Below are 15,094 nucleotides of genomic sequence, written 5' to 3' on the forward strand. Positions count from 1 at the left end.
TCCCTCTCGGGCTCACCCTGCGTTGCCATGTTGCTCCTTCCCAGTAGCCCCAGGTGTTCTCCACCTGCCTGGTAGGTGTTTCCCAGCTGCTCCTGGAGGGAGGAGGAGGAGGAGGAGAATATGTGCTCCTGCTTCAGGTGTCTGGTGCCCGCTTGTTGCTAAAGACTAAACCGTCTCATCTTAGCAAAGCAGATGGTAAGTGAGCTTGTTCTCCAAGCAACGCTATCCCCCGTAGTCAGGGCGTGCTGCATCGGTGGGTGAGGGTCCTCCCGCTGTCTCTGGCCTGCTGTGCATGGAGCGCAGCAAAACCGAGCCGGCTTCCCCGCTCCTCCACCCTGCACGGGTGGGTTTGTGGGTTCAGGCAGAGCTCCAGGGCCTGGCAGCTGCCTGCAGCCCTGCCCCGGCGAGGGGGCAGCAGCCTCGGAGCCAGGAGCGCAGGGTTTGGGCTGAGTCCGCAGCAAGGGCTGCCCAGCATTGACCTTGCTGGGGGGGCAGGCTGCAGCTGAATGTTGACTTTCCTAAACTTGCTTATCCGTGCCTGGAGCCAAAAAACCTTGTGGAAAAACCCAGCTCCGTCGCGATGCCTGCTCTGTTCCCATAAACAGCGGCGGGGGGAGGACGGGACAGGCGCTGCCCTGTTTTGGGGACTCAGCGATGGGAGGGGGGAGCAGCGTGACGAGCAGAGCCCTTTCCAGAAGTGGCTTCTGACTTCACAGCCTGGCAACCCCTGTTCCCTTGCATTCACTTGAAATCTTTCCATTACGGATTAAAGCAGGTTTGCGAAAACAGGCTGGTTTTCACTCGGGCGGCGTGCTGCTCTGCAGCCCCCTCAGTAAGTGCTGGCAAAGCCTTTGGGGACGGGGGTGAGATGGGTGCTGCCTGCGCTCACGGCGAGCGGAGCTGGCTGAGCAAAACCCTGCTCCCCGCTGCTGTCCCGTGCCGAGACAGCCGTGCGAGAGCCGGTGGCGGTGGGTTTTGCTTCTCCTGCCTCCCCCAGCCCCGGGCACGCCGCGTGGGCAACGGGAGAGTCTTTGAGAAACGGTGTCCTACAAAGCTGGGTTCTGAGTTACGTTATGCAAAGCCATTTTTGAGGCAGGCTGAGAGCAGATGCTGGGAGCAGGCAGCAGCTGCACACGTGGAGGGCTGGACCAGCCATTTTGGCAGCCTCTCCCCAAAAACGCTGGGAGGAACTGAAGTCTTTCTCTGCAGCCTGCTCTTTTATAGTAGGATGTTTGCGAGCCCACTGCAAAGCGGCTTGGTGCTGCTTTTATTATTAAAAAAAGCACAGTTTATTTTTTTAAGCTTGTCCCCAAGAATCAGCAAGTCTTTGAAAGGCAGGATGTGAACTTGGGAGCCTTTTGGCAGAGCAGAGCCTATTACTTCCTTTGTTTAACTCTTCTTTTCCGAAACCCCGATACAGCCGCGCAAAGGTGACGGTCACCTCTCGGAGGTGCAGGTTTGTGGGGGAGGAAGGGACGGCGTATTTGCACCCAGTGCTAAAGTCCGTGCTGCTGCTTGCTGGACAGCTCGGCCAAAAGCCCTTGCTTAAAGCAGCCTGTATTGAATACAAGCAACACTTTGAGCTAGAGAGGCTCTTCTAAATGCTCAGTCGTCTCACGCGTGATCTACGGTGTGAGCTAGCCTTGCTGGAGGAACAGATACGGGTTTCTGGGTCGTGCTGAAGATGCCGAGTCTGGGTCCTGTAGCTAACAGACCCGCATCAGTCGGCTCTTTGTAGAACAGCTGGACGGTGCCGTGATGCACTTAAGTGAGTTTTTACAGATGTGTCCCACCAGTCGCTTTATTGGAGAAGTTTAACTCTGTTTCCAGCTTGTGCGAAGCTCCAAAGGCAGAAGTTCAAGTGCTGCCACTTAACTCGGCTTCCTGGGAAGGCAGCTCCGGGGGCCGGCGCTGCTTTTGGGGCAGGACTGGGATGTGATGGGGTGCAAGTGCTTGGAGAGTCACGCTGGTCTGGAGGTGGGATCACTGAAAAGCGAACCTTTTACGCTACTGCTCTGGGTCTGGGAAGGTGAAGACGCTGCCCAGGTGTCATCAGCTTACGGGTCACAAGGAGACTGGCACCAAGGTGCTGGTATGGGGCTGTTTCTGGTGGGTGTACGGGGAAGAGGGGTCTGTGTTTGCTTTCTAATGTCCCTGCCAGAGGAGCTTCCTACCTTAGCCTTGCCTTGGTCGCGCAGCTATTGCTGGTGGCTCCTCGAGTGAAGCGGGTGAGCTCTTTCTGCCGTGGCTGTGCGAGGGCGTCTGTAGCGATGCTGGGGGAAAAGGCAGAGCTGCTCGGGGAAGGGCTGTGAGATGCATGCATCAGACAGACCGTTATCCCACAGGAGCCCTGCGACTCGCCGTTAACAGCGGGGTAAACTTTCAGCTGTCTCGGAGCTGCCGTACTCAAACAACTCCTAATGTGGGAGCCAGACAGGCTCTATCTGGCTGGAGGAGACTCGATTGACCTGATTTAGCAATGCAAGAAAAAATGCCTGGTCTCTGGTGCCTGTGTCTGGGCCAGCGCAGCCTCGCTGGGGTGCATGGCCAAGGCTTGCACACAGGGTCTTGCTGCGGGCCGTAAAGCTCCTCTTTTTGGAGGGGGAACTGGGTGCACTGGGTTTTTGTGGGTTTTCAAGGGCACTGAGCAGCCGTCCCCTCTGTGATGGCACCTGCCTGGCCGGAGGTGTTGCCGTGATGCAGAAAGCAAACGGTTTGGGACTGTGTCTGGGGGGGGCAGATGCCCCGTACCGAGCCGGGGGCTGGCTGCCTGCACAGGGCAGGCGACCTCTGCAAAGTGGGGCTGGCTCTGCCATCGCTGCGCTCCTCCCCTCCTTGGCTGGCCGTTCAATTCCTTCTGCAGCCTGTGAAATCTGGGGTGGCTTTTCTTAGCATCTCTCCCGGTGGGTGTAATCACCCGAGGTCCTGCGGAGCTGCAGATTAAAGGGGGGTGTTTTTCTGCCAGCCCCGAGCAAGGATGTGACGCTGGCGCGCGCCGCCCCGAGCGCCGAGCCTTCGCTCCATCACGTGTCCCTCTGCCCCACATACTCGCGTGCCGCTTCGCTTAATCTGACAGCAGCCCCCCGCGGCGAGGGATCGGACGGGGGGAGGGATCCCGTGTGTCCCATTCGTTCAGCTCTAATCAGGCAGAGGACGGATGCCAGCAGTGTCTGCGAGGAGAGACCCCGAAGTGCGAGGCCAATCCACCGGCCGTCTGGCGGCTCTGCCCGCGAGACCAGCAGGCTCCTCTCCATCAGTCGTTAAAATAATCTGTGTCTGCCTGGCTGATGGAGCAGCTGTAGGGATGCCGAGGGCTTGCCACGCACTCACCCTGCCTGGGCTCTGCACCGCTCCGGCTCCACAGCCACCGGCTCGGCTGCCGCAGCATCACCGCGGCGCACCAGGCGGTCCCCCAGACCCGCCGAAACTTGGCTCCCTTCCTGCGTCACCCTCCGGCACCCCTCAGGCAGGGAAAACACCGTGATGCTCCTACCAAAACAGGAACAAAGCGTTTAGATCCTGTTGTAGCATCAGCCAGAAGCAGGAACCAGGGGTACCTCCCTACAGGTAGCTCGCACGGCTGTTTTTTCCCTGGCTTCCATTTGTTCTTGAAAGGTTACTGGTTTTGCCTGAGCAGCTATTACTTAGCAGCAGACTTTACACAAATGTCACATCTAAGGGTGCGTGGGACTAATTATTTCCTTGCAGTTTGTCAGAAGAGGGATGGTTTGAAGCGGCTTCCCCCCATTCGTCTTCTCAGCCGCTTGTGCCTGCAGCCTGTGGAGCCTGGAGGGTTTTTCTAAGGGCCCTTCAGGGCTCCATCTTCCCTTAAAGCGGCTTTTGTTCCCTGCACGGTTCTCTACCTGTTGCACTGACTTAGGAAACCAGTGTTTCTGCAGCGAGGGAGGGAGCGAAGGGCATCAGGGCGGGTGAGCACGTGTTACGGGAGCGTACGCCAGTGTGACGCTGGCGGGGGACCCGCTGGCCGCGGCCAGACGAGCTCTTGCAGCGTGATCCCTTCTGCAGCTGCCGGCAGAAAGCCTCTTCCTCCACGGACTTTGGGCTCCGCGCTGCGTGGAGACTGCTGTGGTGGGCACCGAAATTCCTGCTGGTTCCAGTTTGGGAAGCCTTTGCCTCTGGTCCCTGTTGGTGAGGGTGGCTGGTCGGTAATTGCACGGGTGGATTTGGCGTGTGTTGCTCACGCTTCTTCTGAAAGAGCAAGGCAGGTTGAGCAAGAAACACCCTCCCCCTTCCCTGCTTCCCCAGCCAAGCCCTATTTATGGTGACGGCTGGGGGAGGGCAGCGAGGACCCACAGCTCCGCTCCCTCCTTGGCTTTGACTGCGAGAAGGGGGAGAACCGGGACGAGCCCATCTTCGCCGCAGCTCCCGCAGACGCCCTGTTCCCACGCGCACGCCGCCTCCCGCGCTCCCAACCCAAGGCAATTCACTCACTGCCTTCTCATTAAGATTTAATTTATTGCTGACTATTACTGTGGCTGATTCTCATGCATAAGAGATGGTTTTCCATCCTCCGGTGTGTGGCAGGGATCCGGACATCTGTGTTTGGGCCGGGCAGGGGGAAGCGCTGGCTTCGGCAGCGGGGGGCTGTCGCCGCTCCTGCATCGGGAACCCCCGCCCTTAAAGCCCCCAAGGACTGAAATGCCTTTTCTTTATCGGACAGATCTCGTGAGCTGGGGAGAAAAGCAATGCCTAATCTTAGGGCAAGACGCTCAACTTGTGCATTTCTTCCTGCGCCGAGCACAGACGGACAATTACTCCCGCCTGCTAACGACAGTCTGTGGGGGCTCGAGGCTGAGTAAAAAGCTGCCTCAAGTCCTTGGGAGGTTTCCTCAAAATCTAACAGAAGCGGAAACCTAATTGTAGCTCAGTCTGTGCAGTCTATGGCTATCTCTTCCCCTCCCTCGCCGGCCTGCGGCTGCAGCAGGGCACAGCCCGCTGTGGGTACAGCGTTCCGGTAAATGCGAGAAGCGGGGCTGTTAGCTCTCTTTCAGATTATTTTTATTTTTCTCTCCCCTACCTCCGTGGCTTTACAGTTTCTGAGCTTCACAGCGATGAATTTCTCTGTTTCCAGCCCTCGCAGTGATTGGGGCTTCCCTCCTCCCTGCATCCGGAGGCTGCTGCTGGGGACTCGTCTTCTCCCAAGCGTTATTAGCATGCCCAGGGCATGGGATGCGGTTGCCATGGCAATGGGATGATTTCAGCTCGCAGCACCAGCAGATAGTACGGGAGCTCCTGGGCCGTGGCTGAGCTGTAAATGCAGCTCTGGCTGGCGGTGCACACAACTTAAAAATTGCATTTGCCCTTCACGGGAGCCATGTGGCTTTCCTGCCAGCCTGGGGGCTGCGTGCAGCCCGCCATCCCTGTGCCCTTCAGGGGCTGGAGCTGTTAAAAGCGGGGATCTCTGTAAAAGCTGCTGCTGAGCAGCAGGAAAAAACCTTCTGGATTTGCAAAGACCCTGGGCAGTGGTGGTGGCACTCGGCTCTCCTCGTAGGACTGGGACAGAGCTCCGTTCCCATCCTCGCGGCAGGGCTGGGGCTGGTCTGCATAGCCTGTTGCCTTCCAGACCTGATCCGCAAATGGAGAATTAGCGATCTGGGAGGGCATTTGGGTTTCGAGCTCTTTGTACTTAAAAGGTGGCTTTGTTTTTTTTGACCTTGGTAGGAGTCAGGCAGTGACTTCCAAGAAACTCAGGAAAGGGCTCCAGGATGTGAGCGGTAACTCGGGTAAAACAAGAGACAAGTCTCAAGACTCTCCTCTCGTGCCCCTGTAAGCTGAGGTACTGCACTTACTGGATTAGCACTACCGTTAATTGAGCCTCAGCTCCCCCAGCAGCTGCCTAATGGCACCTGGGTTTGGACAAAAAAAATGCCCCCCTCCTGCTGATGGTGTTTGCTCCTGGCGCTGCCCAGCCGATGGCAGCCTCCCCATAGCCGTAACACGTGCTGCCCCTTCGGAAGGGGAGTCATCCCCGCCAGCCGCTGCGGTGCGGCACCCCTGGAGCAAGGGCTGTTAAATGCAGCCTCCTTTGGCCCGCGCTGCCTCGCCGCTGAAGCTTATGGGCTACTAAGAAGGGTTTTTGTCACCTCTGTGATGGCAAAAGGACCCGCTTCCCTTGATGTTGTCTCTTCAAGGTATGAATGCATTAACCCAGCAACCGGTGTGATTGCAGCAGCCTTTACAGGAGCAATCTTTGCAAACCAGAGGCCAAGCTGGGCCGATGTAATTTAGACCGAGCCCGTCCCTCGCCAGCCCCCCAGGCTGTTCATCTCTGCTGGCAGCAGACAGCAGCAGGCGTGGATTTGGTCCCAAGGTGTCTTATGCTGGTTTGCTGCTTCTAACGTGTCGCTCGCCGGCGCAGCTCCGTGGCAAAGGGTCGGCTGCTGCCGCTGCTGAAGTGCCCGACGGAGAGGTGGGTCAGGATAGCACCCCCCTGAGCGCCACGCTCCGGTGGCGCTGGCTGCCGGGAGATCGGGAACGGTGGCCAAAATGGCCAGAGCGCGTAAAGAAACGGCAAACCCACGTCCGGTTCTGTAACGCGATGTCTGCCCGGTGTCCGTTGCTCCTGGTGAGCGCGGGACCCTCCTGGAGAATCAGATTTTATCATCACTGGAGTCTTAATGCAGGAATTTCTCTGCAGCAAGCCGCAGGCAGTAGCTTGGTGAAATACCTGCCTTGATATTGTATCCCAGTGCGAAGCCTTGACATACCAGCGCCTGAAGGCAGTGGGGAAGGGAGCCTGAACATGCAATATTCTATCCCCTCTAATCAGATTAATCTAAACAGGGATTAAACCGTATCGTTCGCGCAGGTGGTGATCTGTTGTTTGTCTAAAACTGATTCTTGTCCTTTTCGATCTTATTGCTGGGTGTTTGGGGGGGCTGTGGAGGGTTGATTTAGGCTTATTTGGTGTGGGTACGGCTGTGTCCTCTCTGCTCCCCCCCGTGCTGGTGAAGGATGAGGGCTGGCTGGGGTGTCGTCGCCGATGCCCGTCAGATGCTCGGGGGATGGCTGTCCTCAGATGGGCAGAGTATTTGCCATCCCTCTGGGACCCTGGTGTTGACTCCCACCTCCCCTAAAGCAGCAGGCAGCTGGGACGGTGGTGATGGGCCACGGCAGCAGGTGGTGTCCAGCAGCACAAGACCTGGAGCAGGGAGGTGGTGGTGTATTTTGGGGGGGGGGAAGCTGGCTGGAGGGTGGGTTCCCCGCCATGCCGTACAGGGCTGGGGAGGGGAGCAGGCAGCGAGCTGCTGCTTGCTGAGTTGTCTTTTCCCCTTTCTGCAAACCACATCTGCATTGTTTGGTTTCTGTGTGTGTAGTGGGGGTTCGCTTATTTTTTCAGTGAGGCTGAGGCAGCTATTTTTATTCTCGAGTTTCCTGCGTTGCTGCTTTACCGAGGTATGTGCTGCTCTGGCAGGTCTGTGGTTGCCTATCTGTTGCTGTCCTGCTCCAACAGCATTGCTCTAAGGCAGCAGCTTTCAGCCAGACTCCTCCACATGCAGCTGGCTTTCTGCTTATTTGACCACACTTCGATTAGCCTTGGCCAGAGGTGCTAATGCTGATTCTTTAAATAGATAATTGCTAATGCTGGAGCGAAGGAGCTCCCAAAGCACAGCCCAGGGGCTTCTTAAGACCCACAAAGACCCATTTCATGTGGTCTGGGAAGGGACAGGAGCTGCAGCTATCCCATAGTTTGCTGCGTAGCCCTCGGGTGAGAGCTTGGTTCAGCCACCGGTTGGGCTACATGGATGGAGGTGTGGGAACTGGAGGCTGCACAATCTGAGTTATGGCCCTGAAACTGGGATCAGCGTTGTGCTCAAAGCCTTCAGATCCCCAGGAGCGGCTGAGACCTCCCCGGTGTCCTCTGCGAGGAGCTGCAGGCTGTTCTCGGGGGACTGCTTAGCCCTGGTCACCTCTTTCAAGAGCTGTCGGATTGCCTGGCTTTGCAAGAGAATTTACCCAAGTTCTTGCATGCATTTGAAAGCGAAACTGAGCTGCGGCGTGAGCCGCTGCCCTGATGCCACGCGCGTCCAGCGTGAACTGGGGTGATGCTGGTGCTGTCTCTGCCTCCCACCCGCTCTCCTGTGCTAGGCAGTGACTTTCCTAAAATCCTACCGTCTTTCTGCCACCGAATTTGGGAGTTCTGCTTTAACTCTTGTGAAAGAGAAACCTCTGACCCTTTCAAAAGGCAGTTTTCCTCCCCTTGCTCTCTGCATTATAAACCCGGGGTGCTGCCGTGGGATGTCTCTGGTTTCTTTGCCATCCCGTGAGAGCAGTTACCATCTGTTCAGTGTCAGATTTCCTCTCTGGGCATTTCCTGAGGAGCGTTGTGCACCGAGGGCTTCGCCTCCACGGCGGCCAGCGCCGAGCAGTCTGGAGACGTTCCTCTTGCCAACAGTTTCCTCTGCACCACTTGTAGAGTCCTCCAGATACAGCGAGGCTGGCTGCCGGGACTGGGTCTGGCCATGGGCGAGAGCATCCTCTGGGATGCAGGACGCGGCTGACCCCAAGTGAAGGACCGGCACCTGAGTGGTAACGCATCGCGCTGTTGGGACTGACCCTGCCACTTCTTGGCAGCGTGAGAGACTCCAGTAATAACTGCCATCGGGGTCCGGTCGAGCCCAGTTTGCACACCAAACCTCCCCTGTTACGGCAGCGATTTGCCTCTTGCCGTTTTCTGTGTCTCCTGGAGGTGGGAATGGCCACGTGAAGTTCGCCCGCCTGCTTGGACGGGGCTTGTAGCAGCCTCCAGCTTTAGGATTAGATATTTACTTTCTGCCAGTACCTGAGGTCGTCTAACTGTTGATTTCTGTTGTCTATAGCAAAGGCTGCACGTGCTTTCAGAAACTGCTACATGGCACTCCAGAACAGTAGCCGCTGGCTTGTAGCCAGACCACGACAGAGGTCTCCTGCTTTAAACTCCCACTCCAGGCACGTCCTAAGGATTCACTAAACGTGCTGCACTGGTGCCGATGGGTCGTGCAGACTCTGCCCCAAGACGGGCACGGTTATGCTGACATGGTCTACGTCAGGGTTGTGATATTCTGCGGTACCAGGAAACCATAACGTGAGGCTCGTGTGGCTGAAACTTCAGTAAAATAAGCAAGTAAAACCACCCCGCTCCCCTCTGACCCGTCACAGCTGGTACGGTGAAACGGGCACAGTCGTAAACCGGAGCGTTAGCAGCGTTTACTTGGACTAATGTTACCCTGAGGACTGTTTAATGGAAAATTGAAGATGTGTTAAGGTCTCTCCAGAAATCAGGCGCAAACATGGAATGGCTTTGTCCCCTGAGGAAAAAAACCTCCCCTTCCCCTTTTTTGATAAAACTGAAGTTAATATATTGGGAGAGAACCCAGTGAGAAATGTGTGCCTGCTGGGGAAGGCGTCAGGTGTGAGCCTGCGCAGTGAGAAATCCCATCGTCCCAAATGGCTGCTGCTAAAGCTGCCCGTCGATGGCTCTGCAGCCCTGGCTGCGCTGCCGCTGCTCGCCGTGATGCTCTGGAGCGGGGCCGCAGCACTGGGATCCCCTGGTGCTTGCAGGGGGCTGCTGGTCGTGGACGGGAGAGGGCAGCGAGCGTGGTCGTGGCCCGTAGGGACACGGTGACTAACGATCTCCCCTCTCTCCCCAGACACTACCCGAAGCAGTCCTTCACCATGGTGGCAGACACTCCCGAGAACCTGCGTCTAAAGCAGCAGAGCGAGCTTCAGAGCCAGGTGAGCGCGCGGGTCTCTCCTCGCCCGGGGCTGCCGTACTTTGCCCCATCGCCCTACCTTCTCCGTGCTCTGGTGCTTTCCTACGGCCTCACACAAAGGAGGGAGAGGCGGCTTTGGGCCGTGGGTCCCTCCCCTCAGGTCGCACCCATCTCAGCTGTGTTTGCTCTTCCCTTCATCCGTGGCTGCTGTGACCTCCCGGAGGTGGGAAGGGGCCAGCAGGCAGACTGCCGCTCCCAGTCCATGCCTTGCACCAGTTTATCTTTTCCCTGCTCCCGTCCAGCAACATAATCAGGTGAAACGGCAAACGGCCTCATCTGGACAGGCGTTGACTCTCTAGGCGAGTATTTCAGGTAAACCCAAATCTTGTAGGGCTTGAAAGCTCTGGCAAGCAGAAATAAACAGATAGAAGGGATAACGACTGGCACAGATAAAGATTTCTTTCTCTAGTGGGAAGAGCAGAGCCTGTTTGAGAAGGGTGTTGTCCAGACATGTCCTGTTTTATACCCTGAAGGTGTCCCTGGATCAGCAAAAGTCCCCAGCCTTGACGCATGGCTGCGGGCTGGGTTCTTGCACCAATATCTCCTGATGATGCAGTGGGAACTGCTTTGCTCTTGGCCCCTTGGGTGGGCCAAGGAGCAACCCCTGGTTTCCTTCTCTTACTCCGAAACACTGAGAACACACCTACGAGCATCCATTTTGCAGAGAAACAGCTGGAAGGGCACGGTTAGCACAGAAACGGGCAGCTTTGGTGGGTGACCCTTCTTCGTGGGACTTTGCTCTGTTGAGGGGCTGTGTTGAAGCGTCTTGAGACGATGCCCTGAACCGTTGTCGTGAGCTTCGATGTCGCAGAACTGCAGGTGTCTGCTCAGGGTACGCTGCCCTGGAAGAAAATGCATCCAGTGGCAAGTTTGGCTTGAGTCAGCGTCTCGCAGGAGAACACAGGATGTGGCAGCTGTTCTGGGAATGTGTTTAGTTTCTTTTTTCCGTTGAAAAGGGGCAAAAAGACTGCCCGGAGTGTTGTCAGCAAGGCACGTTGGCTCAGCAAGGCACGTTGGCTCAGCTCGGCGTTGGTCCTGGGCAGAGGGAGGACAGCACAGGATTTGCCGTAGTGGTGTTTTCAGGGCGAGCAGTCATTTTTCGGGATCCGTGCACACCTCTCCCTGCTGTGCTGTGAAGGATGCTGCGACCTTCCTTCCTTCTCTTCCCGTTAGCCTGAGAGTGCCAGGAGCTGAAGAGCAGATCGCCTGGGAATGCATCCCGCCGGAGGAGGAGGAGGGGGAAGCTCAGGACCTCACCTGCTAGCAGGCAGAGCTGGCGGTGCCCACGCAGCCAGCGCTGAGTTTTGAAACCTTGCCTTTTGTAAGGTCTCTTCCTCAGAGCGAGTTGCCCAACAGCTCCCTGGCTTGCACAAGCACGGCCTGGCTCAAGCTTAGAGCTAGAGCTCAGCCTGGGGCTGGCTTTGTGTTTCACAGAGCCGTTAAGGGGACACAGTTGCTTTTCCATGGTAACAATCGAGATAATGCTGTACCGAGCAGTCTGGAGGCTCCAGCGCTGCTCTTACAATGAATTCAGGCTCTTCATTAGTTGTTGCTTATTAAAGGAGACCCTGGGGAGGGAGCGTGCTCCGCTGCCTGGGCTTTTCTGTAGCTGGTTGGGACTTTGAGCTCCTCGTGGTGTGCGGGAGGTGGCTGGAAGCAGAGCCAGCTGCCTTGCAGGGTGGGGGTGTCTGTCTTCTTTCCAGCCTGCACCTCCAGAAGTTGGTCACTACAACTCAATGCCAGCAGGACCTCTGTCCCCGGGAGAGAAGCAGCCATGCCCAGATCCTGGTGGTCTCCTGGACTTTGGGGGGCCGCAGCTGGGATAGCACAGAGCTGTAAGAGCCTTCTGCGCTCTTGGTTGCACGTGAACATGTCAGAAATGGGGCTGGGGTGCAGGCGGGGTCTTCCAGTCTGCCAGGCACCGGTACTTTTCAGGGCTGGTTTCACACCAGGATGAGCTGCAAAGCTGGATTTCGGTGAGCGGGAGGGCGAAGAGGCTGGCGCGGGGGTGCTGGCGGTTTGGTGCTGGCGCAGCCCCTGCGGCGAGGGGCTGGGGGGGATGCGGGAGCAGGCGGAGGGAGGTGGCATCGCTGAACCAGGTGGAAACTGCCAGGCTGAAGCAACGGGGAGCCCTGGGGAGGAGAGATCCTAAACACGCTTCAGATAAGATCTTAATTCCTCTCTGCCTTTGTTCTGCCTACAAAGGGAGGCTCCTATTTTCCAAGTGCCAAACATTTGTATTTCTTGAAGCACTCTAGCTGAAACACTAGCAGCCGCTCTGGTTTATGGACAATCCCTTCTTACTAATTGCAGGAGCTGAGCAAACCCCTGGGGACGGGAATAGGTCACTTCAGCCCTTCCAGAGCAGGCAGAAGGGTTCACAGTCTCACAAATTAACTGGATGAAGTGGAGCTGTTAGCTGAGACCGGGAAAGGCTTGTGGCGAAGGGCTCGCTGGCTCTGCTTCGCAGCGATGGCAGCCTGGTGGAAGGGCTTCTGCACTACGGTTTGCCAGTTCACGTGCTACCCAAAAAGTGCATCCCGGCTAACGCTGCTGGGATAGGTAGAGCTCTGCACGTGGGTCAAGTAGTAAAATCCCTCGTGGAGTAAGATCAGGGTTACACGAGCAGTCACATCGTGCCTCCAAGCTTGCATTTGCCAGCCAAACTCAGCTGTGGCCAAGCCTTTGGTCCTCGGTGTGAGGCTTCCCCGAGCGTCTGTCCCTGCGGAGAAGCTGTGGCTGGGAACAGCTGGGAGCTGCAGCAGGAGAAGGGAAATCACTGGGGCTGTGTCCTCTGCAAGGGGTTTCTGACCCCTGGAGCATCGTTCCCCGGCGGTGGGAGCGATGCTCCCCAGCCGTTTAGCCCGTTCCTCTGGAGCAGAGCTCCTGTGGGGCTGGAGAGCCGCTGTCCTTGCAGATGACCCCGAGGAGGCTGATCCTATATTTCCTCCTACCAAAAATACACTCCCTGTCCACCCCGCTGCGACTGGAAAAGCCAGTTGTGTGCCGGGGGTGGGGACGGGGCAGCTGCGTGCTGAGCCGGAGCGGTTTCACGTCGCTCACGATGCCTCCGCTATTTGTGTCTGCTGAGAAGGCGTCTTCTGTTCCGGTCACTGGCAGACGCTGGATGATGGTGTCCTGTGCAGCTAAATGAGTCTCCAAAGTGACAGCTTTGACGCCTGCAGCCTTCTCTTACAGCCCACGCGCGGCAAGAAAATTGCAGGTTCCTGTCCTGTGGCTCCTTTTCCAAACTCTTAAAATGGGTGGTTTTGGGTGCAGCCCTTCCTGCCGGAGGGTGGAGGCTCCCGTGGCGTGGGAGACCTGTCCCCTTCTGCAGCCCGGCGTCTGTCACCTCGGGGAGCGACGTTGGGGATGGGGACGTACCCAGGGTTTAACGTGCTTGAGCCGAGACCTGCGAGGGGTCGTAACGTGTGAAGGGCCGTTCTCCAGCTCCCTTCGGATAACGCACGGATGCGTGAGTTGTCGCTGTCCTTATCATGGAGTGAACAATTCCTCTGGGGAAATTGTGGATCCCGTTTTATTATTATGATGGGATGAGGTGTGGATGCGGCACTGCCTGCATCACTCCGCTCTTTAACACAGCGTGTGGATGAAAGGCAGCTACGAGCCAGAGCGACAGGAGTGGGTGTGTGGGTTGGCAGCTCTGGCCGGAGGGGCAGGAGCGCTGGCTCTCTACAGCCCCCGGCACAGCGCTGAGCTGGTTCCCAGCGGTGCTCACGTGCCCTGTGAAAGCACGGCGGGACGTACCGAACCGTGCATTGCATTTCTGTCCCTCCTTATCGCTCAGGGTCACCTGCGCTCGAGTTTCCGAGGGAGCAAAGGGAGCGGGACCCCGGGAGCGTGGCTGCAGCAAAGGATTCGTGCCTCTCGAAGGGCAGCCTGTGCCGCAAGTGGGATTCCTGCGTGGCCGGGGGTCGCGGGTCACCGCTCCCCACCCAGGGCTGCCTGCCAGACTCCTGCCTGCACAACCCGCTGCCCATATAAGGCAGGGAGAAGCTGAAAGGCGCCTTGTCTGAACGCTTCCTCCCTCCTTTCCGGCCGTCGCGCTCGGCCCTGGCGATGGCTGCAGCCCGGCGGGACCCCGCACTCCTCTGCCAAAGCCAGGAAAGGCCGGGGATCCTGTTAAATTGCAAATCCCCCATGCTGAGCACGCGGACAGCGTTGGCCTGGTGGCCTCCCTTGCTTCCTCCTAGCATCGCCCCGATGCTCGTGCCACGCTCTGATTTCCACAGCCCCGTGTGCTGGGGTGCAGGAACCCCGGCTAGCTGGGAGCACCAGCCTTGGATGTGTGTTTTGGGTTAGATCTGCCCCCAGGTACCAGCATGACTCCTGGGTCGGGTCCCCCCTGCAGTCAGACATCCTGTACGGCAGTTTTTTAGGGCCAAGTTCCTGTGTCCTGCAAGTTAGAGGGGTAAAAAAACCAAGGAAGGTGGAGGGGGGTGGGATTTAGGAGGGTAAAAATACAGAACTTATCAAAGGAACTGCTTAGCCTTGTGATTAGCTTCTCACTTGGTGACGCTATCTTTCTAGCCTGGATTTCTTTAAAGCTCGTCAGCTTGTGCATTTGCAGCTGGGGCCCAGTGCCCCCTCCTCAGGGAGGATAAACCCTCTTCTTCCGAGCAGCATCTCCAAGCGCGACGGCGGGGCCGGCATCCCGCGCCCAGGCTGCGGAGCTCTGGAGGAAAACAGCCCTTATTGAAAGCGGAGCAGATGAAGGGCGAACACGGCCCCTCTGCCCGCCCGCCGCTGCGGCTGAGCAAACTGGGGCCGGTGCTTTGCAGAGCAGCTCGTGGGGCTGACTCACCCCCTCCTGACGCCCCGGCCGGCTGTGTCATCCGTTTTATGTCGCGGCTCTGGTAACCTTTGGTTCCTTGTGCCCAGTGGTTAACACCTCGAGGCTGCTCCTTCCTAATCGGTGGTGTTCAAGATACATTCTTTAACCCAGCGAGCACAAGTTCTTTCTCTCCCTCTTATTGCTTCAAGCAAAAGGAGACTTCTGCCTTGAAATTGGTCTCTTGTGTTCCTCTGATGTGCTTTGGCATCTTGGTGGTATTAATATCCTCCCAGGGTGGACTCTGCAGCCTGGTTCATTAAGCCTTTGCTTTCTAATGTCGCATTAGAGTTAGAAATCTAACGTGATCATACCATCTAGCTAAGGGTTTCTGTGGTACGCTATGGCTGTGAAGAAGTGGTAGGGGCTCCGACATGCTTTCAAAACTTGCATTTCTCCTGGTTTGCAGGATAGGAAGAGGAAACGTTATGTTTGCAAGCGGAGCACTGAGCTCTGGGCTATCTGCACC

General features: G+C 57.3%; 1 protein-coding gene across 1 annotated transcript in view; it reads left to right on the forward strand.

Moving 5' to 3' along the window:
* Positions 1-15,094, forward strand: part of LASP1 (LIM and SH3 protein 1) — a 34,528-nt gene that overhangs the window by 10,137 nt on the left and 9,297 nt on the right. The window contains exon 3 of the mRNA XM_082331825.1: positions 9,651-9,735. Coding sequence (XP_082187951.1) covers positions 9,651-9,735 — 85 coding nt within the window. The remainder of the gene's footprint in view (positions 1-9,650; positions 9,736-15,094) is intronic.

The sequence above is a fragment of the Platalea leucorodia genome (assembly GCF_965183815.1).
Source record: "Platalea leucorodia genome assembly, chromosome: 22".
NCBI classification, from domain to species: Eukaryota; Metazoa; Chordata; class Aves; order Pelecaniformes; family Threskiornithidae; genus Platalea; species Platalea leucorodia.